Consider the following 22,535-nt stretch of genomic DNA (forward strand, 5'->3'; position numbering starts at 1 on the left):
CTAAATTACATATAGTCATGCATTTGTAATGTACTAAAATTGGTAAGGTATACAAAAATATATAATCTATGGACTGTGGGTGTCATAGATCACATGATTTATGTATAATTTGCATATTTCCACATATCTGTAGTTTATTAATAAAATAACAATTGCGTAAATCAAAGTATTTTTATTGTTGTGAAAATGATTCGATAAGTAAGTACAAATTGAACAAAAATATTTTTGTCGTATATAATTGAATTTGTTCTGATTAAAAAATCTATTAAACTGAAAACAATCTTAACTCTTTATCAAAAGAAGCCATTTTTATAATTTGTTGACGACTGAAAACTGATTAATTTTTGTGTAAAACATTTTTTGTAAGATTAACAAAAGTGTTGGACAAAAATTAATAAGGCAGTGCGTAGAAATGAGACGTGCGGAATTCCTTAACAGTTTTGGAACCATCCCGAAGTTATAATTTTAGACTTTGATGAAATTTATATATAACATAGTTTTCAAAAAAATATTCGACATGTATTTTTGTTTAGCTCTCGACTTTCATATTAAGAGGGTGAACACAGTTCCTAAAGTGGGAGGGGGATCATATTTCGTTGAATCTCTCGAGAAGCTAGAGAAATAGTTTAAATTGCAAGATTATGTGTTTCTTTTGTGTGGAATCCAAATATGACAATAAACTTAAAAAATTGGCAATTCTTTAAATAATATATAAAAATATTACACTTTTTTGCTATTTTTTCCGTTAAAAAATTGCTATATCTTCTTGTCAATTTCGATGTGATAAATATATTCGTAGGTACAAAATACGGATAAAATGGAATTTTCATTTTTACATTGTAAATGTAGTTAACTTGATTGTATTGTTATTGTATTTTTATGAGATGCAGTCCTTAAATGTACATAATCAAGCAAGTAAAAAACTTTTACGTCTTTACTGGTAACTATAAGCTTAACAAAGGACCCCGCACAGATCTTATGGAAAATGGCCCCCGGTTAAATTAGCTGAATTTTTGATATGATGTAGTTCATGATGTCCTGATCAAAAGTTCCAATGGGCTCAAGGTTGTAAGTTGAATAGTTTCCGAGATATGGAGGGTCAAAAGTCAATAATAATTTCTTATTCGATACTACCGCGTTTAAGCATATCTGAGTGTAAGAAGCATTGTTGCGCACTGTCCATTTACTTGATCCCTTAAAACCCAATGGTAGTACTGTGGGCCCTTAAAGAGTATGACCCTTGACCCCCCGACCCTTTAACTCCCCTTCAGGAGTCAGAATAAAAAATCGCGCAAAAGGTAAAAAATGATTCTCTTTTTCTTTCATCGTATAAAGAACATGAAGCACCGTCGGCATTAGCATTACCCAGTGTGCACCACGAGGAGGTTGCTCGATCGGATTTTGCACACTATGTGGCCCTAAAAAGGGCCATTATTGTAGTTTTTTCTATTGCTCCGTTAGAATTTCAACGTTTATACTCTCTTCACACTCTCTATTAGCGGCATCTCTGGTCACATTTAAAAGACTGCCATCCGGATATTTAACATACCTTTGGTGACGAGCAAATCCTAAATACCATAAAACACTAGCAACATGTGCGCATGTACCTAATGTTCTGGCACCGGATTGACAGGTGCAGTAGTAACTATTTATTATGTCGTCTTCTAGCTCCAGTTCACTTTCCGGAATGTAAGAAATAAAGACTTGATGTTTCGTACGATTCCGAAATCGTGAATAAATTCTGACAAGGGACATCACCAAGGTGTCACACGCGGATTTTAATGAAATTGACATATGTTGTAGCTTTTTAAAAATCATTTGGCACGTATTTTTTTATATCTGCGGACATCCATGTTGAGGGGGTGAGAATAGCCCTCAAAGTTGGGGGTTGAAAACACATTTTCTTTAATATCTCGGAAACTAGAGGGTGTAGGAAGGTGAATTTTTTTTTAAATTGTGTAGTTTTTAGTCAGGAACTTAGTTAGTGACAAATATTTCGGGAGAAATTATTTATTTAAACAATATATTAAAAAACTGGACATTTTTTTCAGTTTTTCACCCTAAATGCAGTTCGATTTTTTGCAGCCTTGTATACTAAAGATATGGATCAAAATAGGGGATACGTGTTTTTGGAATTTTTTGTTTATTGTAATTTAGCAATAATTACTACATATACAATTTTCTCTTACCTTTTACGAAGAAATGAATTGAGATTTGTTTTCGAAGAGGGTGAGCCCTTTTTATACGAAAATTTGTTACGTCTTTAACAATTGGATAATATCAGATGTTTATTGTTCCATCGGTAGCCAGGGAAGGTCCAGCGGGCAGGTATAAGTCCGTCGCGGTACCAGTCGTCGTAATACGGAACATAGGTTTCTATGGCCAATGAAACTTTTAGCCGGAGGTATACGTTTATTTATTTGACTTTTAATAATGAATTTCTTCATTGAATTTGATTATTGTGCATACTATATAGCATAATCTCCAGAAGCAAGCATTCAACTTTAGCTTTATCAATTTGTATTACATTGTCTTTTGTGAGTAAACTTGTATCTAAATTCAATAAAACTAAAGGATTAGAAACTTTTCGAACAAAATTTTTTTAACTTCGAAACCTATCGACGTCAAATAGTTGAACAAACGGTAGGGTATTTTTTGGTATTTTTAACATTTCCTGTTTCTTACACTGTTTCTGACCTAGGATCGACATAACTTGTTCTCGGTATATCTTTTCCATGAATCAAGAAGCAAAACAGTATTTTCTGGTTCACACGGAACAAAAATATATTGGCAGGTTCTTAAGGAGAAGCTTGTTCTATTTCCTCTTAATTCGCAAAAATTGGCAAGATTTAGACATACGTCCAGTCATTAAATATAATCTCTTATTGCATTTATATATCTGTATATGCCCATTCTTTATACATATGAATTGCATCTATTATGTTTTGATCCAGTTTAACTTTGTTTCGATTTATGTGTGCTTCCTGCTTATTAGAGTTAAATATTTTCATTAAAATGTTAATAACATTAATGGGATTAACATTCACACTTATAAAAAATAAATTTTACAAATGTTCAAAAAGGAAAACAATAATACAATTGCCATATACTTATTTATACACACTTTCCTGCAACAGTATATTTTGAAATAATTTACTTACCCTTGTTCGGATTACGACGACCAATACAAATTTCTGAAATTTCCCACTTCCACTTTAGCAACGTATAAAAAACCAAGAAAGAACAGCAGCGCACTGCTCAAATCTCCAACTCTTTTCAGAGATACCGAATCATCTAAACGAGGAACATTTCCGTCCAAATTATTAAAAGTCAAATAAATAAACTTGTACGTTCGGCTAAAAGTTTCATTGCCGATAGAAATCTATGTTCTGTATAGCGACGATTGGTACCGCGATGGATTTATACCTGCCCGCTGGACCTTTCGTGGCTACCGATGGAACAATAAACATTTGATATTGTCTAATTGTTAAAAACGTGACAAATTATCGTATAAAAAGGGCTCACCCTCTTCGAAAACAAATCTCAAATCATTTCTCCGTAAAAAGTAGGAGAAAATTGTATATATAATAATTATTGCTAAACAAAATAAACAAAAAATTTCAAAAACACGTATCCCCTATTTTGATACATATTTTTCGAATATAAATCTACAAAAAAGTCGAACTGCATTTAGGGTGAAAAATTGAAAAAAAAGTCCAATTTTTTAATATATTATTTAAATAAATAATTTCTCCCGAAATATTTGTCACTAACTAAGTTCCTGACTAAAAACTACACAATTTAAAAACAAATTCACCTTCCTACACCCTCTAGTTTCCGAGATATTAAAGAAAATGTGTTTTCAACCCCCAACTTTGAGGGCTATTTTCACCCCCTCAACATGGATGTCCGCAGATATAAAGAAATACGTGTCAAATGATTTTTAAAAAGCTACAACATATGTCAATTTCATTAAAATCCGCGTGTGACACCTTGGTGATGTCCCTTGTGAGTCTTATAAGGTTGTTATCTACCACCGCAGTGTCAATCTGTAATTCGTCATCATCCCTTTGCAGCTTATCTTGAATATAAGAAGGTGCGAGATTGACCTGATATACACCAATAGTCAATCGATTACTTGCGCGATTTGACTATTGTATATCAGGTCAATCTCGCACCTCCTTATATTTAAGATAAGCTTCTTATATTCAAGATGAGCTAGAAGACGACATAATAAATGGTTACTACTGCACCTGTCAATCCGGTGCCAGAACATTAGGTACATGCGCACATGTTGCAAGTGTTTTATGGTATTTAGGATTTGCTCGTCACCAAAGGTATGTTAAATATCTGGGTGGCAGTCTTTTAAATATGACCAGAGATGCCGCTAATAGAGAGTGTGAAGAGAGTATAAACGTTGAAATTCTAACGGAGCAATAGAAAAAACTACAAAAATGGCCCTTTTTAGGGCCACTTAGTGTGCAAAATCCGATCGAGCAACCTCCTCGTGGTGCACACTGGGTAATGCTAATGCCGACGGTGCTTCATGTTTTTTATACGATGAAAGAAAAAGAGAATCATTTTTTACCTTTTGCGCGATTTTTTATTCTGACTCCTGAAGGGGAGTTAAAGGGTCGGGGGTTCAAGGGTCATACTCTTTAAGGGCCCACAGTACTACCATTGGGTTTTAAGGGATCAAGTAAATGGACAGTGCGCAACAATGCTTCTTACACTCAGATATGCTTAAACGCGGTAGTATCGAATAAGAAATTATTATTGACTTTTGACCCTCCATATCTCGGAAACTATTCAACTTACGACCTTGAGCCCATTGGAACTTTTGATCAGGACATCATGAACTACATCATATAAAAAATTCAGCTAATTTAACGGGGGGCCATTTTCCATAAGATCTGTGCGGGGTCCTTTGTTTCTTGTGTGATTAAAATTACCAGATATAAGAATTAGCCGACGCGACGGTGACTGTTACTAGGTTCAAAAGGAAGATTGTATGTTTGAATGGATAAAAATATGTTTTACTGGCCATAGTAAATATGGAAATGAAGAATGTATGAGAAGTCAAGAGGAAGGGTAGCACAGAAACAAGGAACGGATTAAAGGAGATGTGGCGACACAAAAATCGATGGAGTTTTTAATACACTAACGTAAAAATAAGATAGAAAGACAGGAAAAAGAGGATATGTGAGCACACGTATTATATAAATGGAAATAGGAAGTTCGTTGTCTGCGCTCAATAAAAACATGGCGAAATATTTTTGCAAAAAATTACGAGATAACTAAGACGGTATTTTCATCTTAGCACGTGTCACGTAAACCGTAATCGCGTACAAATTGGGCAGAGATTCGGTATAAATGAACTGATTTTTATTTTCGACTATCTATGGTGTGTTTTACAGGCTATATATGTATACAACATATGACGAGAACAACGCGGAATAGTGGTGGAGGAATGGGCCTACGTGGCTGTTGGGACATCTTCTAGTGTTGATCGGGATGAGTCAAACTCAGAGTCGACTGCAGATATGGTTGATGATGACCATCATGAGTCGAGTTCTAGGTTGACTTGGTATGTTTGCTTCGGATGATTCAAGCTACCTACCTGAACCTGACACCCAACTTTCAAAAATTTTATTTCTTTCAATTGTATCATATTTAGCATCGTTTGTACTCGTTTGTACCACCTTTGTTTTCGTTTGTACCCTAAGGGGTAAAAAGTTACTAGGGGGTGAAAAATACCCCAGCACCCCACTTTAACATTTTTTATTTCTTTCAAAGCCATCATAAAAAGGGACGTCCGTAGAGGTTTATACCACCCTCACTTTCGTTTGTACCTCAAAGGGTTCGTTTGTACCGCCTTTTGAAAAAATCCCTTAGAGGTAACCGTCAATTTTGGGAATTTTTCAAATCTTCCTGGGGGTGCAGTTTCCTATTCGTCTCTAGAGGTTTGTACCACTTTTACTTTCATATATTTATTTGTAATTTCAAATGTTGAACGTACGTCGATGACTTTACTACAATAAGATATTGCAAGTAAATATAACTCAAATTACATAGTGTTTGGTGTCATTTTAATCGGAAATACGAGGCAAATACGGTGGTAAAAGTTCCATTGACGAAAAACCAAAAATAAAGAATTTTGATTTTGGAAGTTAAAAGACAGAACACGCGCGAGTTTTTCATATTTGCCGAACGCTTCAACCTTCTACCGCTCTTTCTTTTCCATTCGCCTACCGTTTTTATGTTAAAAACTTTATTCACTCGTTACACATGCAATTGTTAACGTAATTATATCATGTTTGGTGTCATTTTAATCAGGAAAGCTAGTTAAATACAACAGTAAAATGTTCATGAAAAATTAGTAAGAAATAAGAAAATTGCAATCTTTTCCTTTGCATCTTTTCATTTTCTTGCATTAGTATGTGTCTCACCGATATTTGATTCTCGTTGTTTCGGCGACTGAATGTGATTTATTCTTGACTGATTCCGAGGGGGATCCCCGCAATAGTGAGGATAAAATTTTTACTCTTACATTAGAGATCTTTTTCACATTTACGGATAGAATAGTGTACAGTATTGATTCGGAATAAGCAATTTGCTCGGGTCCTGTGTGTTGCTTGTTACGAATCAGGTATACTATTCGGCTTACCTTTGTTCCCGAGCGCGACGCCGCGACGGTAGCGGTAAACTATAAAGTAATCGGTCGAGCAGAGATGATATTCTTTAGACAAGGACAGAACATAACATTCTTTCCCTTTTTAATGCAAGTAAAATTTTATGAATGGAACATGTCTATGTATAATATACCGGATTCGTAACAAGCAACTGGCCAGACCCGAGCGAGTGTCTTATTACGAATGAATGTAGAATTAGACGAATGCACGACAGAATCGCTATACATCAGAGTGAGAAAACAATATATATGTTCTGTCCTCTTTCCACTAAACTGTTCGGTCGACCGCGAAAATTTATGACTTCTTCGGTTTCGCGGACCTCTCACTCTTTCTCGGATCTCTCACTTAGCAGCCGACTTCAAACAAAGAAGAGGGGATAGAAATTTGCTTGTTGCGAATCACAAAACTGTTGCTTGTTACGAATCAATACTGTAATATAATTTACGCGTTAAGGAGTAACGCCACTCTAGAATTTTGAAAAAATTGATTTTTTTTTTTGCTTAAATGATGCTTTATTATGTATAGAATATGAGAAAAAGTTTTAAGTGGGGGGCAGGTCGGAAACATGAATTTTTTTAAGTGGAAAGCAACCACTCTTTGGTTGGCTCAGCGTAATTTGCGGATACGCGCGAGTTATGTTACGGGATGATCGGATGATTTTTAAAATAAATACACAATACTTTTGAAATAAGCACGTCTCTTTTAATTCTTTTGTCCGTTCGTACAGGCCACAGGCTTAATTAATAATGAATCAGTGTCTCGTCGCCGAGGCGATGGTACCCACGGCTCTTATCTTTTGTTTCGTCTATGGCGGGGCCTCATCCCGCCGGTGGCGATAAGGCCGGACTGCAGGTGGTCACATAACTCCTCCCTGCCGAAGTTCAATGACGTCCTCGTTATTGATTGTTTGGGTAGGTTGTCGTACTTTGCTTTTTCTCCTATATATAAAGTAGATTAAGAGGCCTATAATGACTAAAGATATAATTGCGACACTGGTTACAGACATATAAAATTCAATTCCAGGCTTTTCAAATGTAGGTATGTTTATTGTAGGTGTGGTTAAGGTTTTCAAAGGTTCCAAATTCAGTTCATGATTCTTGATGATTAGAGGCAAGATTTCTGGTTGCTTTAGCTCTCCGAGATTCTTATCAAGATTGTGACCTTGTACTTGTACATCGTTTCCTTGGACAAAATATGTTCCCTGGAGGATGGTTTTGTTTTTGTTGTATTCAATAGTTATCGGATAATTGCAGGATATTAGTGCCGAATTATTGGATAGCTGATACGCCAATACTAGAAGTACATTCGTTAAGATGTAGATTGGTCTGATCTCTTCTGTGATAATTCGATAACATAGATAATCATGATCATATATTAGTTGACATTTATAAGCAAATAATTGGACTGTCGGTCTTGTTAGTTTCCATGGTGTGATTATAATTTCTGTTTGATTGTTATGGCTGATTGTAGCAAGTCTTTGAAATAAGGAGAATTCGATAGGGTTAAGAATCGGGATTTTAAGTGTATAAATAATGGAGTCAGGGGCGGTTAGGATTGATCCTTGAATAAACCGGAAATCCAATAAATTATGGTAATATAGCATTAATTGTTTCCGAGAATAAAGTTCTAATAAATGTGCTTTTATATCTGACATTTGTTCATAAGTTAATATTTCTAGGTCAAATACCTCTCCTGAGAAAACGAACGATCTTTTAATTTTTTCAAGCAAATTTAGAAAATGTTGTTCTTGTATGATAAGAATAATAATGGCTTCGAAGAGATCAAGTCGAGTACTTTGTTTACTAAGAATGTTTGCAAGACTTTGTAAATTTTTGTTAATTATTTCAGTGTTACCATTTATGCTATTGCTTATCGTATTCATAATGCTTACTGTCTTAGTAAGAATTAATATATTTTCGTGTTGTTGACGTTCGAGCGAAATCAAATAATTGTTTATTTTGTCGAGATCATTAGCATCTGGGTTTCCAAAAATGTACTTAATTACTGTACCCAATCCATTTATTAATCCTCTTTTAACCCTTTCTTTTGGGGGTGCAATTTGTTGTAGATTTTGATAAATTTCGTTACACAAGGATTCGGTTTGCCTAAATAAACTTGAATTTCTAAGCTCCTTCTGTCCAGATAATATGGTATAGCTGATAAGAATTTTGTTGTAAGTATGTTTAAGAGACGTTATATTTATGTAAAAATGTAGATAGTGATAATTTTCCATAATCCTGCCGGTTCCTTGATGATAGTTATAATGTGTTGCATTTGGATCAATTTGGATACTCTTCGCGAGTATAATTGAGATCGTCAGGATCAATATTATTTTCATCCTCCTGCAAAAACGAAGAAACTTTTCTTAATCTTTTGACATCTCTTAAATTATAGCGGCGTCGTTGTCCGTGTATATGGCAGTCTAATGAGGGGCCTTGTTGTCTCTCTACAAGTAACCTCTGATAACGGGGGGCGGTTTTATCACGTTGTTGTTGGTGCGTTTTAACGAACATTTCCCTACTTTCCAACGTTTTATCCGAATTGTTAGGTAAACGCTGCTGTTCTAGTTGTTTTTGGTATAATTTTTCATAGAACGGTAAAATTTCATTCTTTCTAATTTCGTTATATTTTTCAACGGTATCGCTATCGGGTTCTATAATATGTTTATGTAATTCCTCATAGGGACCGTATAAGAGAGTAAATGGAGTGTAATTTGTTGAAGAGTGTATACTTTGGTTATATATTAGAATAGCTGTAGTCATGTGGTTTTTGGTTGTTTCCCTCAGATTTTGATCTATTAATATACTCAATTTTTCCTTTAAAGTAGAGTGTAATCTTTCTATGGGTCCATTTGACGTATGTCTGTTAATAGTGGTTTGATGATAGTCAATTTTATGAATCCTACAAAATTCTTTAAATACGGTCGAATTAAATTCGCTACCGCTATCTGTAGTAATTTTATCGGGAAAATTATGATGCGAAGCAAAATGTCGTAACTTATTTAATATAGTGGTGGCATTTCCGTCAGGCAAATGATAAGCTTGAGCGTATTTAGAGAAAACATCAATAATGGTAAGAAATTTTTCCTTATTGAGATGAAAAATGTCCATGTGTATACGTTGAAGCGGTCTTTTCGCAATTATAGGTCCGTAGGTTTCCGTCTCGTAAGGTCTTCTTTCATATTTATATTCAAGACATGCCTCGCATTGATTTATATAATTTTGAATAATTCTATCCATATTAAGTGTATACAGTTTCTTCTTAAAATGCGCAATTGTTTCTTGTATTCCATTATGGGTTTGGTTATGGTATTTTTCGAGTTCTTTCATAAAGCTATTTCGATTGACTGAAGGTGTGCAGGTATTTGTCCTAATCAACTTTAATTTCTCGTTGAAATGTTCCTTTAATATCCTGTAAGTGGTAACTCCTAATTCTTCATTTGCAAAGTAAATGCCATATTCCTTATCTGGTTTTACATTTTCATTAAGAAATTTAAGCAATTGCGTTTCTGCGTTTTGCTTATTAATTTTTACTATATATTGTATCTTGAGTTTATCTTTATTCGTTTTTACTTGGTAATCGTTGCCTTGTTTGATTATTATACTGTAGTTGAATGCATGAATATTCTTATCTGATATGAGTAATGAGAAAACCGGATCCTCTTCAGCAGTATGGACTGTTGCATCATCGAGCATTTCATCCATTTCTTCGATAGTGAGAGGAGTGTCGTCCGGCGCTTGAGGTAACATCGATAACGCATCGTCCTGCTCGGATTCTTCGATGTTTATTTCTATCCGACTTAAAGCGTCGGCCACATTATTTTCGCAACCCTTTTTGTATTTCACTTCGTAATCGTACTCTTCTAACTTGATCCTCCAACGGATTAGTCGAGAGTTAGGCGTTTTTAAAGACCAGAGCCAAGTAAGCGGCTTGTGATCAGTTTCAATAATGAACTTTCTTCCATAAATGTACGGTCGAAAATGTCTACATGCTTCTACTATGGCTAGTAGCTCCTTTTCTATTGTAGAGTAATTTTGTTCGGCTGTATTCAGCGTCCTTGAATAGTATGGTATGGGGTGTCCCTCCTGCGATAAGACAGCTCCGATCGCGACGCTCGATGCGTCTGAAGTGATGTGAAACTGTTTTTCAAAGTCGGGATATTTTAATATGGGCGCGTTGGTGATTAATTCTTTACATTTATTAAATGATTCGATGAAATCTTTATTCTCGCAATCGATTTTTTCTCCCTTTTTAAGCACTTTCGTGAGAGGCTTGGTTATTTTTGCATAATCTCTAATAAACTTCCGGTAGTAACCGGTGAGTCCTAGAAATGCTTTAACCTCCTTTTGCGTAGTTGGTAAGGGATACTTTGTTATGGCATCAATTTTATCTGGGTTCGGTCTAATTCCATGAGGTGTGATAATATGTCCTAAAAACGGCACTTCTTTTCGTAAAAATTCACTTTTATCTAATTGTATTTTTAAATCGTACGTTCTTAATTCATCAAATATGAGCTTCAGATGCTGTAAATGTTCCTGTAATGATTTTGAAAATACCACAATATCGTCTATGTAGACAAAACAGAATTTGTGCAAATATTTCATAAGAACTTTGTCCATCATCCTCTGGAATGATGCGGGGGCATTCTTCAGCCCAAAGAGCATTCGAGAATACTTATAATGACCATTTTCTACTGTAAAAGCCGTCTTTTCTATAGAATTTTCGTGTACAGGAATCTGATGAAAGCCTTGAGCTAAATCCAATGTACTAAAATAAGCACATTTACCCAAATTTTCTAAAATGTCATCCATCCTCGGGAGTGGATATTTATCTTCAATAGTTTTGTCGTTCAGCTTACGATAATCAATTACCATTCTCCATTTCTTCCTTCCACTTGCATCACTCTTTTTTGGTACGATCCAAACTGGCGAAGAGTAAGGCGAATTACTAGGACGAATTATTTCGTCTCTTAGTAGTTTTCTTATTTGTTCTTGTATCTCCTGTTTTAAATGATATGGGTAGCGAAAACTTTTGACGTAAATTGGATATTCATCTTTTGTTCGGATACTGTGGCTGACTGCACTAGTGGCTGATAATTTCTCATTCTCATTATAGAAACAGTCTTTATATCGATGGCACAGACTTGTGATCTTATCCCTTTCCTCGCTGTTCATGTGACTTGTCCTTATCTGTGTTATTACTTCTCGATGATGATTCATTCCAGCGGTCTTGCATTTGTCCGGTATATTATTTAAATAGTTTATTTCAAACTTCGTCGTACTAAATATTTGAGTTTTATAGTTTATATTCGCTTCTAATTTTTGCAAATCTTTGTTTCCAATTAGACAATCGTAAGTGGAATGCCACTGCGCTATAAGAAAAGTGATAGGTGTTTCGTCTCCTAATTCGCGTAAAATCGGAAAAGTGAGTGCACGTGTACCCTTTGTTACTTTATGCACTGATTTTATTTCGAAATTATATGGGAAAATATACTTGGAAAATAGACGATAGGCTATTTCGGGATTAATAATTGATGAAGACGCTCCGGAATCAATAAGAATTTTAAGCGGCGGGTCAGTCGTGATAATGTGTGGAAGTTCAGGCGAATTTCCAATAGAATTTAGGTTTACTACGTTTCTTGGTTTACATCGGGATCGAGTGGAAAATTTTCGTGATCAACTTCTTCCTGAATTTCTAAATTTTGTTGCTGTTCTCCCTGATGATTAAGTTCCTCTGCTATAAAGTTTGGGGGTCCTGTACTTCTGAAGAAATTATTTGGCCTCGCTGTAAAATTATTGCTTGGACGTATGAAATTGTTATTGGGCCTATTAAAGTTATTACTCGGTCTATTAGTATTTCTTGTACTAATCGACATAGGTGTAGGCTGAGGGTTTTGATTCCTGGGTTGATTATTATTTGGTCTATAATTATTACTGTTTCCAAAGGTTATTGGTGTAAATGGTTTCTGTGCAATAGCTGCACGTTGTTGAAACGGGTTCATGTTTCCAGAGATTCCGTGTGTAAATAGATTAGTATTCCTTGAAATTCCTGCTGTATTAAATGCATTCGTTTTGGGTTTATTTTCGCGTTGTCTCATGAAGGTAAGAAAGGCTGCTTGTTGCTCGTGGTTATCGTATTTTCTACATTTTGTTAGGCAATCCTCGATATCAGTCAATTCAAAATGCGTCAGATGTGAATGATACGGCTGTTTAATTCCATCAATAAATACATTTTTCGCAATATTATCATAGAAGTTACTTTTCATAGCAATTATATTGTTATCCTGATTATTTAGTTGTACATGCTCTTTTAGCTTGTTCAAACGAATTTTGACTTCGTCGGCGTATTCTTCATACGTTTGATTGGTTTGTTGATAACAAGTACTGAGTCGGTTAAATAATAATTCTTCCGAGCTAGGGTCGCTATATCTATTAATTAAGAGTGTCTTACATTGGGGCCAGTCTATGGGTTTATTAACAACTACCAAATCAAGTGCCTCTCCGCGTAGTTTTGATTTGATAAGAGCATACAACGACTCGTTGATCGCATTATCGTTTGTTGTAAGATTTTCAGTGAATTTATCACACGTTTGGATAAAATGAGACAGAAGTCTTGTCCCTCCCTCGTACATTGGGATCGCGTCGCGCCATACAGATAATCTCATTTTAAATTGATCAAATGTTAGTTGAGCCATTATTTCACTTACACTTATTTATGATCGGTCAAAGTTAATGTACGTGATCAATCGTATTGGATAAGGGTAAAATTGGGGATACGATATATACACGTATAGATAGGAAATTTCAAAGACTTACTCTTCTATGCCAATGTCGAAAGGTGGCCTGATCGTATTGACACTGCGACAATGGGGTTGAAACACCAGCTGTTTCCTCGTCAGTGATTTTCGTCACACAGTTGGAGAAGAATCCGGATTCGACAGCCTCGCAGTATCCTGTCCGCAGCGCCAGTTATGTTACGGGATGATCGGATGATTTTTAAAATAAATACACAATACTTTTGAAATAAGCACGTCTCTTTTAATTCTTTTGTCCGTTCGTACAGGCCACAGGCTTAATTAATAATGAATCAGTGTCTCGTCGCCGAGGCGATGGTACCCACGGCTCTTATCTTTTGTTTCGTCTATGGCGGGGCCTCATCCCGCCGGTGGCGATAAGGCCGGACTGCAGGTGGTCACATAACTCGCGCAATAATCAGCGTTGAGAACGGTACTTGGGTAAAGGCAAAAGGCCTGATTCAGCTAGGTTAATAAACAATAACCCCCAATTTGAAAAAATAGACAAAGTTTCTTGAAGGAAACTCATTGATGAGTTGAGTATTTATTATGGTTTAGTCAACACCGTTGACACTATGAATCCGTCGAAAAAATATCTGTTTGCATATTCAAAGATGGACTATTCACTATAATGAAACTAATAAAAGCCTTGGATATGTCTGTCGGAGAAAATTGTTACAATTTTTGCCTACGAGTCGACACCCGATGCATAGAGTTTTCAAAACGATCTTTGAATGAAGCTTCAAAAATATCGAGATTGAATCTTAGATCCAATAAGAAGGAAAATGAGGTGGAGGATGTTAAAATAGAAGGCCAAATGTATGGTGCAAGCATCGCTGATGAAAGTTATATGACAAATTTCCTATGCTGTATGGCAATCAAAACTTTAAACGCGTTTTTCTCGAAATCACTTTATTTGAACTGGCCGGACAAAGAACTCGAAAAGTTTTTAACTAATCGACTTGAAATTTCGTGGAAAGGTGCAAAATAATATAACGCAGTGAACATCGTACGGATTTTTTGATTAATTAACCACTTAACTTTTTATTAACAATTTAATGCTGAATTTTCTGCCGTTTTTCGAAACTTTTTGTTCATATCTGCACTAAATTAACAATTATTAATATTTCTTAATTTCCGTACGATGTTCCATAGATTTTGGTATATAATATGAGAAAATTTTGGATTTTTTGACTTATGACCATGCGTTAATGAAAAAACAGTCCGGCCATGAAGCCCTTTCAATGAAATAGTGTTGTTGCTTGCTAGCACCTACAGCCGCCATTTTTAGTGCAAATTGTTTATAAAAATTTACCAACCATCTTCAAAACACATATAATAAAGCCTTTTTTATTTTGACCTTATAACTTGTATGGTTATTACTTTAAAAATTCCCGAAAATCACATTTTTTTCTGACTTCTAGAGTGGCGTTTGTGGGGGAAATAATGTTGTTGACGACTTTATATGCATATTTATATGTATATATATATTTAATAAACGTAATTTGAATTTTAAAGTTTAATGCTTACAAACGACACACTCCACGGACATCTTTCACACACCGGTTCATTCCCTTTTTTCTTTTCCACTCCAGCCAACCCAAGAAATATCTCTCACCAATTTCACTCACTCTACACTCTTACCAACCTCATTCATACACCAGTCGTACCAACCTATTGTAAAAACCAACCTCACAGCGTTACGCCTTAATTTAATTGCTATATCTTATTGATTTATATGAACGGAGCAATCATGACCATCGCGCCAGCCACCTCCTTAATCTTCTTTATACAGAAATTTAATTCTCATAAGGGAACATATCCAACCCAGACACGCCGATTTTGATGAAACTTATGTGAGATATAGTTCTCAAAAAAATATTTGACATGTATTTCTTTTTATCAGCAATCGTGCATATTGAAGGGGTGAAAATAGCCCCCAAAGTTAAGGGCTGAAATCATAATTTTGGGAATATCTCTGGAACTAAAGGAGATAATTGGGTGCTTTCTTTTGTCAAATGTTGGTCTTTAAATAGGGATTTTTTTTGCGTAAAAAATTTCAATAAACTTTATTTGTTTAAATAATATTTTGAAAATGTTACGAGCCGGAGGGGTCACAGCCGCGTGGCTGGGGGCTGTATTTTGGTCAAGGTAGTGTTACTAGGCTAACTCAGGTTTGTTACTTAACCTGAGCGCCAAAGGAAAATAGACGCGGGGATGAGCCGACGTATGGCTAACGCCGGGTGCCCCAGGAGGTTGGTTATCGTGAACTAGCCGACGTATGGCTAACGCCGGGTGTCACAGGAAATGTTAGTAGTTGTGCTCGTAGCAAAGATATGCCAGTATACCTCGAGCGGCTAAGATATACCGACTGGTGGGTTTGTTAGGACTTTGGTTATAAATTGACAAAGGCAATAATTAAGTTTAAAAATAAAAGTTGAAAATATATTCTTTTCCCAAAACCGGAATTACAAATGGTTATGTGTATTTGTCGGTTAAGGTGATTTTTACAAGAAATGTTCTTGACTTGATTTTACTTGAGTTTAATATGTTTCGACTCCGACAAAGCGAGAATCTAATCCTGCCCAGTTTTAACGAAAAACAAGCGAAACGGGGACCCGAAAGTACTTTAGAAAAAAATGCCTAACAGTAATGTCTTGGATTTCCCTTGTCTTTTAGGGTATAATCCGTTGACCGAGGTTTTCGAATTTTTGCGTGCACTTTCCGGGATTAAAAACAACCCTATCCGCGTTGTACCTATGGGCGACGTAGCACGCATAGATGGAAAGGGGGAACTTGGCCGGAAAGGCTAAACCGTAGAAATTCGGGGAAAGGAAATTAATTGCTCTTAAGTTGATGATCAAGAGTCCCGAGTTACGGATGAACTGAGCGCCTTATTGTCAAAAGACAAAGAGACCTCGCTTCCCCGCACCCCCCAGGCGACGAGCTACTCGGTCCACCCGTGATACCTGAGGAGCACGGGGAAGGGGGTGACGACAGCCCAACCGTTTACGCTCGTCCGTTTATATTTTGAAATATACATATAAATATAGTATAGAGTCTCGGACATGCCGCCCGCCTCGTCGCTGGCGACGAAATACGGAGATACTTCGGCGGTCCGCCCGGTAGTGGTGGAAAACTGCCGATCAGATCGTCGTGTGCCGCCCGCCGTGAAAGAATAGCTTTAACACGGGACATCGAGTGGTAGCGGCACCAGTTTTGTAAGAGCCCTCGTTGCTTCTTTGTTTCCCATACGAACTTCCGCCACGCGTACCAAGCCATCCGGACCTGTGTGTACCTTGGTCACTTGTCCTATCGGCCATTTCGTTGGTGGGGTGAGCTCGTTTTTCACGAGCACGAGCGCGCCTTCTTCGAGGTTAGGACGCTGTGTCCGCCATTTTGGACGCTGATGGAGTTGCGCAATATACTCCTTGCTCCACCTAAACCAAAATAAATCGCGAATACGCGTTATTAAGTGCCACCGAGAAATTGCCGAGGTATGAGGGGAAGGATCTCCGGGTTCGGGAACCGCGCACAGTGACTCTCCGATTACTAAGTGTGCGGGAGTGAGTGCCTCGAGGTCGGACGGGTCATCGGACAGTGGACATAGAGGACGTGAGTTGAGACAGGCTTCGATGCGACACATCAGCGTGGACAACTCTTCGAACGTCAGGATGTGTTCGCCGATGGAACGTCGCAGGTGAGTCTTTGCTGATTTTACCGCTGCCTCCCATAAACCCCCGAAGTGAGGAGCGTACGGGGGAATAAATTTCCACTCCGTCCCGTCGTTGGCCAGTTGTTCGGCTGTGTCCTTGTAGAACGCTGCGGCTGCTCGAAAACGTCTCCCGAGTTCCTGGTTCGATCCTCGGAACGTCGTGGCGTTGTCACTCAAAAGTTGCACGCAGCGACCACGACGAGCCACAAAGCGTTGAAACGCCGCGATGAAGGCGGAGGTTGTCAAATCGGAGACAACTTCTAGATGAACCGCCTTAGTGACCAGGCAGACAAAGACGGCTAGATATCCCTTCGTTGTCCTTTGTCCTCTCCCTTTGGAAAGACGAAGTATAATCGGCCCTGCGTAGTCGATGCCACTTCGTGCAAATGCTCTCGCCGGGCGGAGTCTGCACGGAGGAATATCTCCCATCCGTTGTTGACCAGTGGTACCTCGCTGTCGAATGCACCGGAGGCAATGTCGGAGGATTTTTTTAATCAAGCTCCTTCCCCTGGGTATCCAATACTCCTGCATGAGAGTGCAACGAGTTAAATCCAGTCCTCCATGGAGCGTTCTTTCGTGCGCAGCTCGAATTATGAGAGTGGCCAACGGCGATCGTTTGTGAATGATGATGGGGTGACGCTGATCCCTGGATAACGGGGCGTTAGAAAGCCGGCCACCCACGCGCAAGACTCCTGCTTCGTCTAAAAACGGATTTAAAGCGTAAAGTGACGAAGAAGTCAAAGGCGGTTTACCTGATTTCAGGCGCTTAATCTCCTCCACAAAAGTGTCAGCTTGGCTCAAGCGACACAGTAGAAGACGAGCCTCTTCGAGCTCCTGCGCTGACAAGAAACCACCTCGACGAGAGGAAGAAGATCGACAGTTGTGGATATATCGTCGGAGGTATGCGGTGACCCTGACTAGGCGAGTGAAAGATGACCATCGCTCCAGTAGCTCGTTGGGTTCCATCCGAGTCACGGAGAGGTGCAGCATAATGGATCGTTGTTCCGGTACGTCTCCAGGTATCGTTACTGACGACTTTTCCCAATGTTCAGGAGGATTCCTCAAAAACGTGGGTCCGTACCACCATAATTGATTTCCCTCTAATTCGTTGTAGGACAGGCCTCTGGTCGCCAAATCTGCGGGGTTGTTAGAAGTCCGCACATGCCTCCACTGCACCTCTGGGAGAAGACCATGGATCTCCGCGACTCGGTGGGCCACAAAAGGCTTCCATCGCGAAGCATGTCCTTGGAGCCACGCGAGAACGACAGCCGCATCTGTCCACGCATACAGCCGAACAGAGCGGGGTTGAAGACAGTTCCGAACGGCGGTGACGAGTCGCGCTAAGAGTTGTGCTCCGCAAAGCTCGAGCCGAGGCACACTCTGCTGTTTCGTCGGTGCGACCTTCGTCTTACAGACCAGAAGATGTACGTCAGCGGCCGTATGCGAATGCGGAACTCGCAGGTAAATAGCGGCTGCGTACGCTCGTTCGGAAGCATCACAAAACGCGTGGAGCTCCAAGGCATCCTCGGATACTGAGCCCGTCCAGCGAGGGATTTTCAAGACCTCCAAACGCTCCAGATCACGTCGAAAGTTAGCCCAGTTCGTGTCGATGGTCTTCGTTAACGGTTCGTCCCAGTCCAGAGCAGCAAGCCAGAGATCCTGGATCAGCACCTTGGCCCGAATCAAAACTGGAGCGAACCATCCCATGGGATCGAATAGACGGGCCGTTTCGGAGACGACCGCGCGCTTAGTCCACGATGTCTTAGAGGTTTCCTCAACTGGTCGGTAGCTTCGCAACGTGAGTAAGTCGGCCTTGGGATCCCATCGAAGTCCTAAAGCCCCTACAGTGTCATTGACCTGCAACAATTTCTCTGTAGAGAGATTGCCAAACATCACAGTGTCGAAATTGACCGCCCACTTATCCAGGGGGAAACCGCCCGCCGTGAGAAGCTCCACCAGCTGGTGTCGTACTTCCTCTACTTCTTGGACGTTATCCGCTCCAGCTAGGATATCGTCGACGTATGAGTGACGTCGCAACGTTTCCGCTCCTCGTGGGAAACGTTCGCCCTCATCATCGGCGAGCTGCTGGAGAACCCGAAGAGCCAGAAAGGGTGCGGGGGTGGTTCCGTACGTGACCGTTGTAAAACGGAAGTCCCGCACTTCCTCGGTGGGTGATGGTCTCCACACAATGCGTTGCCAATCACGATCTTCGGGGTGTACTCGTATCTGACGGAACATTTTAACAATATCCGCAGAAAAAGCACATCGGAAAAGTCTCCAGCGTGTGAGGACCACCCATAACTCACTCTGCAGTTTGGGACCTGGCAACAAAACCGAATTAAGCGATGACCTACCCGTGGAAACACACGATGCATTGAAAACGACGCGAATCTTCGCATCGTCGCCATCTCCTTTCCATACGCCATGGTGAGGTAAGTAACTGCAGCGTGGCGATATCCTGGATGGGTCGGTGACCGGTTCCATGTGGCCCAATTTTAGGTACTCGTCGAGGAATGCAGCGTACCTCTCCCGGAGACGCGGGTCACGTTCTCGGCGTCGTTCCGATGCTAGCAGCATCCGGGTGGCTGTTACTCGTGTCACCCCTACATCTTCGATCGGTTGAGAGAAGAATGGCAAACGTACCACATAACGTCCCGTACCGTCCCTCGAGTGAGTGTTCGAAAAATGTTCCTCGCACTGGATCTTGGAGGGGTGCAAGGGCGCTGTCGTCGGAACGTTTTCGATCTCCCAGAAGCGCTGCAGCGAGGTATGTAGATCGTCATCTCGACGGACGTGCAGGATCCTCGATTGATCTGATCTGGTCGTTGTAGACGAGGCTTGGACTGGTCCCAGCGGAGCCCAGCCAAAAGGAGTCCGCACTAGCGGAGGAACACCTGGTGGACCCACGCGATTCTCCAGAAACAGGAATCCGCACACGTCAGCGCCCAGGAGAGCATCGACTCGAGATGGTACCCTGAAGTTCTCGTCAGCCAATGGGAATCCCTCGAGGTAGTCCCAACATGCGGAGTCCAGGGGCAGCGACGGTGTGTGGGAGGTCACCTTCCTGGTGACGAGAGCTTCCATCCGAATTTGGAATGCCGGATCCTTGTCGGAGGTAAGCCACACTTGCACTTCGTGATGAATCTCCCCCAGAGGCTGTTCGTCCAATCCCCTCAGAGTAACATGCACGGTCTTCCTTTTTAGTCGCAGTGTTTGAGCAAGACGTTCACTCACGAACGACGTTTCCGAACCAGGATCGAGCAGCGCACGGGTCGAAACACTGAGACCACTTGGTGAGGTCATACGCACTTGAGCGGTCGCGAGCAACACCTTGCTATGCGATCGCACGGCGTATGTGGACGCAGATGTCGAGGGTCCTGCCGGGCATCCCGAAGCGCCGTTGGATGACGTCGTGTTGCGAAGGTAGGCATCGTGCAGTAACGTATGGTGAGTCCCTTGACAGGCCATGCACCGGTACGATGATTTGCATGACTTCGTAGTATGTCCAGGGCTCAAGCACGAGCTACAGAGCGCATGTGCATCCACGAAGTCTCTCCGTTCCAAGGGGTTGAGAGCCTTGAACCGGGGGCAAAAACCCAGTTGATGAGGACCCGAGCACTTTGGGCAGACGCGACCTGTCTTCGACTTCGGCGTGGGCTCGTTGGCTACCTGCACTGCAAGGGCAGACCGTTCCCGGGGGGTGATAGTAGCCGGGCGTTTTTGATCCTTGACGGTGACAGATGGAGACGATCGATCCCGTTCTTGCGCGAAGCTGAGAGCGTGGACACGAGTTTCCAGGTACTTCTCCAAATCCTCGAAAGCTGGAACTCTCGTGGGATCATCCAACGAAGATTCCCAGGATATCCGCGTGGCCGTGTCGAGCTTCTCTGAGAGCAGGTGAACGAACAGCTCGTTCCAATGATCCACCGGCCTGCCCAGGGCCTTCAGAGCAAGGCGCGACCCTCGAAATTCGTCAAGAATTCGTTTGAAGTCCTGAGGAGTTGCCTTGCTGATTGCCTTGCTGTGAATTAACCGACGAAGATGGGCAGCCGACAGCATGCGCGGGTTACCGAATCGACGTTCGAGTGATTCAAACGCACCTGCATAACAGCCTTCCATAGTTGGCGTGGCCTCCACCACCCTTGCAGTTTCGCCTCGCAACGCTCCCTTGAGGTATTGGAGCTTCTGAAGTTCCGACAGACGATCATTGTCGTGGATTAACGATCGGAACCGGTCGCGAAACGATTCCCATTCGAGCGTTTCTCCTGAGAAAGTCGGCAAGGTGATCGGCGGGAGTACCACTTCCGGGGATTTGTGTACTGCAGCTGACGGGCCCGAAGATGCACTGGTCCCATTGGCACGCTCTGCAGCGGCTATCAGATCGCTCAATTCTGAATCGCGAAGCACAAATTGCGCCTCCACTTCGTCGTAAACCCCTTTCGCGGTGTATTCGGTCGCCTTGGATTCCGGTAGACGCACAATTGCATCGTGATTGTTAGTAAACTTCTCCCAGTAAGAGTTGATAAGGCGCTGTCGTGATTTCAAAACAGTGACAGTCAGGTTATCCTTCCCTAACTTGTCGGTGTTACGTTTGAAATTGTCGATGCGAGTAAACAAATCCGCTTGGCTTTGCAGCAACTCCGCCACAGCTGGAGCCATGGTAAACACACGCGTGGTAACGAAGAGTCAGAGAAAAAAAAAAGGTCAACACACGGAGGATCGAGCCCGTAACCGTTCAACCGACACTGTTCAAATGAGTTCAAATGTTCGCAAAACGTTCACACAAAAATGTAATTAAACCACACAAATAAACTATTAACAAAACTTACACTAATCAAGTTTGGTTTGTTTAAAGCGTTCCGTTAAACCGGAGCAAGACCACTCACTTGCACTGCACTACACGTATCAAACGGGTTGCGTGATATCAACGGATTTAACGGTCGCGAGTAGGACGACTCCGGAAGAAAATCGTCGGTGTTTAGATGGTCAGTTAATCGGGAATGCACCGGATATCGCCTATCCGGCTCGAAGGACCAAAAAATGTCTTGGATTTCCCTTGTCTTTTAGGGTATAATCCGTTGACCGAGGTTTTCGAATTTTTGCGTGCACTTTCCGGGATTAAAAACAACCCTATCCGCGTTGTACCTATGGGCGACGTAGCACGCATAGATGGAAAGGGGGAACTTGGCCGGAAAGGCTAAACCGTAGAAATTCGGGGAAAGGAAATTAATTGCTCTTAAGTTGATGATCAAGAGTCCCGAGTTACGGATGAACTGAGCGCCTTATTGTCAAAAGACAAAGAGACCTCGCTTCCCCGCACCCCCCAGGCGACGAG

The 22,535-nt window shown here is 40.5% G+C and overlaps 3 protein-coding genes across 6 annotated transcripts; 1 reads left to right on the forward strand and 2 right to left on the reverse strand.

Moving 5' to 3' along the window:
* Positions 1-7,372: 7,372 nt before the first annotated feature.
* LOC143264130 (uncharacterized) lies at positions 7,373-9,105 on the reverse strand. Its single transcript, XM_076529930.1, has one exon. The coding sequence runs from the start codon at positions 9,028-9,030 to the stop codon at positions 7,549-7,551; it is 1,482 nt and encodes a 493-aa protein (XP_076386045.1). The 5' UTR covers positions 9,031-9,105; the 3' UTR covers positions 7,373-7,548.
* A 7,476-nt stretch (positions 9,106-16,581) lies between these two features.
* Positions 16,582-22,028, forward strand: LOC143264072 (uncharacterized). 4 transcript variants are annotated; one of them, XM_076529514.1, is made up of 8 exons: positions 16,582-17,185; positions 17,963-18,219; positions 18,315-19,367; positions 19,456-19,632; positions 19,700-19,967; positions 20,032-20,315; positions 20,405-20,623; positions 20,701-22,028. In XM_076529514.1, exons 1-3 carry the CDS (start codon positions 17,121-17,123, stop codon positions 18,542-18,544), a joined length of 552 nt encoding a protein of 183 aa, XP_076385629.1. In that variant the 5' UTR covers positions 16,582-17,120; the 3' UTR covers positions 18,545-19,367; positions 19,456-19,632; positions 19,700-19,967; positions 20,032-20,315; positions 20,405-20,623; positions 20,701-22,028. The 4 variants fall into 4 exon arrangements, with proteins under 4 accessions (XP_076385629.1, XP_076385630.1, XP_076385631.1 ...); XM_076529515.1 differs by having other exon boundaries at positions 20,710-22,028; XM_076529516.1 differs by having other exon boundaries at positions 21,836-22,028.
* Positions 18,757-21,859, reverse strand: LOC105663962 (uncharacterized). The gene is made up of 2 exons (XM_076529590.1): positions 18,825-21,859; positions 18,757-18,763 (listed from the first exon to the last, which is right to left on the reverse strand). The coding sequence occupies exons 1-2, from the start codon at positions 21,857-21,859 to the stop codon at positions 18,757-18,759; spliced, it is 3,042 nt and encodes a 1,013-aa protein (XP_076385705.1).
* Positions 22,029-22,535: the final 507 nt, after the last annotated feature.

The sequence above is a fragment of the Megachile rotundata genome, chromosome 3, assembly GCF_050947335.1.
Source record: "Megachile rotundata isolate GNS110a chromosome 3, iyMegRotu1, whole genome shotgun sequence".
NCBI classification, from domain to species: Eukaryota; Metazoa; Arthropoda; class Insecta; order Hymenoptera; family Megachilidae; genus Megachile; species Megachile rotundata.

Bases quoted from the DNA above. Each gene is read 5' to 3' on its own strand.
- LOC143264130 (XM_076529930.1), bottom strand. From the start codon at position 9,030: ATGAAAATAATATTGATCCTGACGATCTCAATTATACTCGCGAAGAGT.
- LOC143264072 (XM_076529514.1), top strand. From the start codon at position 17,121: ATGCGACACATCAGCGTGGACAACTCTTCGAACGTCAGGATGTGTTCG. The intron at 17,186-17,962 runs GTGAGTCTTTGC...ACCTGATTTCAG, and splicing joins TCGCCGATGGAACGTCGCAG to GCGCTTAATCTCCTCCACAA. The intron at 18,220-18,314 runs GTATCGTTACTG...AATTCGTTGTAG, and splicing joins TTGTTCCGGTACGTCTCCAG to GACAGGCCTCTGGTCGCCAA.
- LOC105663962 (XM_076529590.1), bottom strand. From the start codon at position 21,859: ATGGCTCCAGCTGTGGCGGAGTTGCTGCAAAGCCAAGCGGATTTGTTT.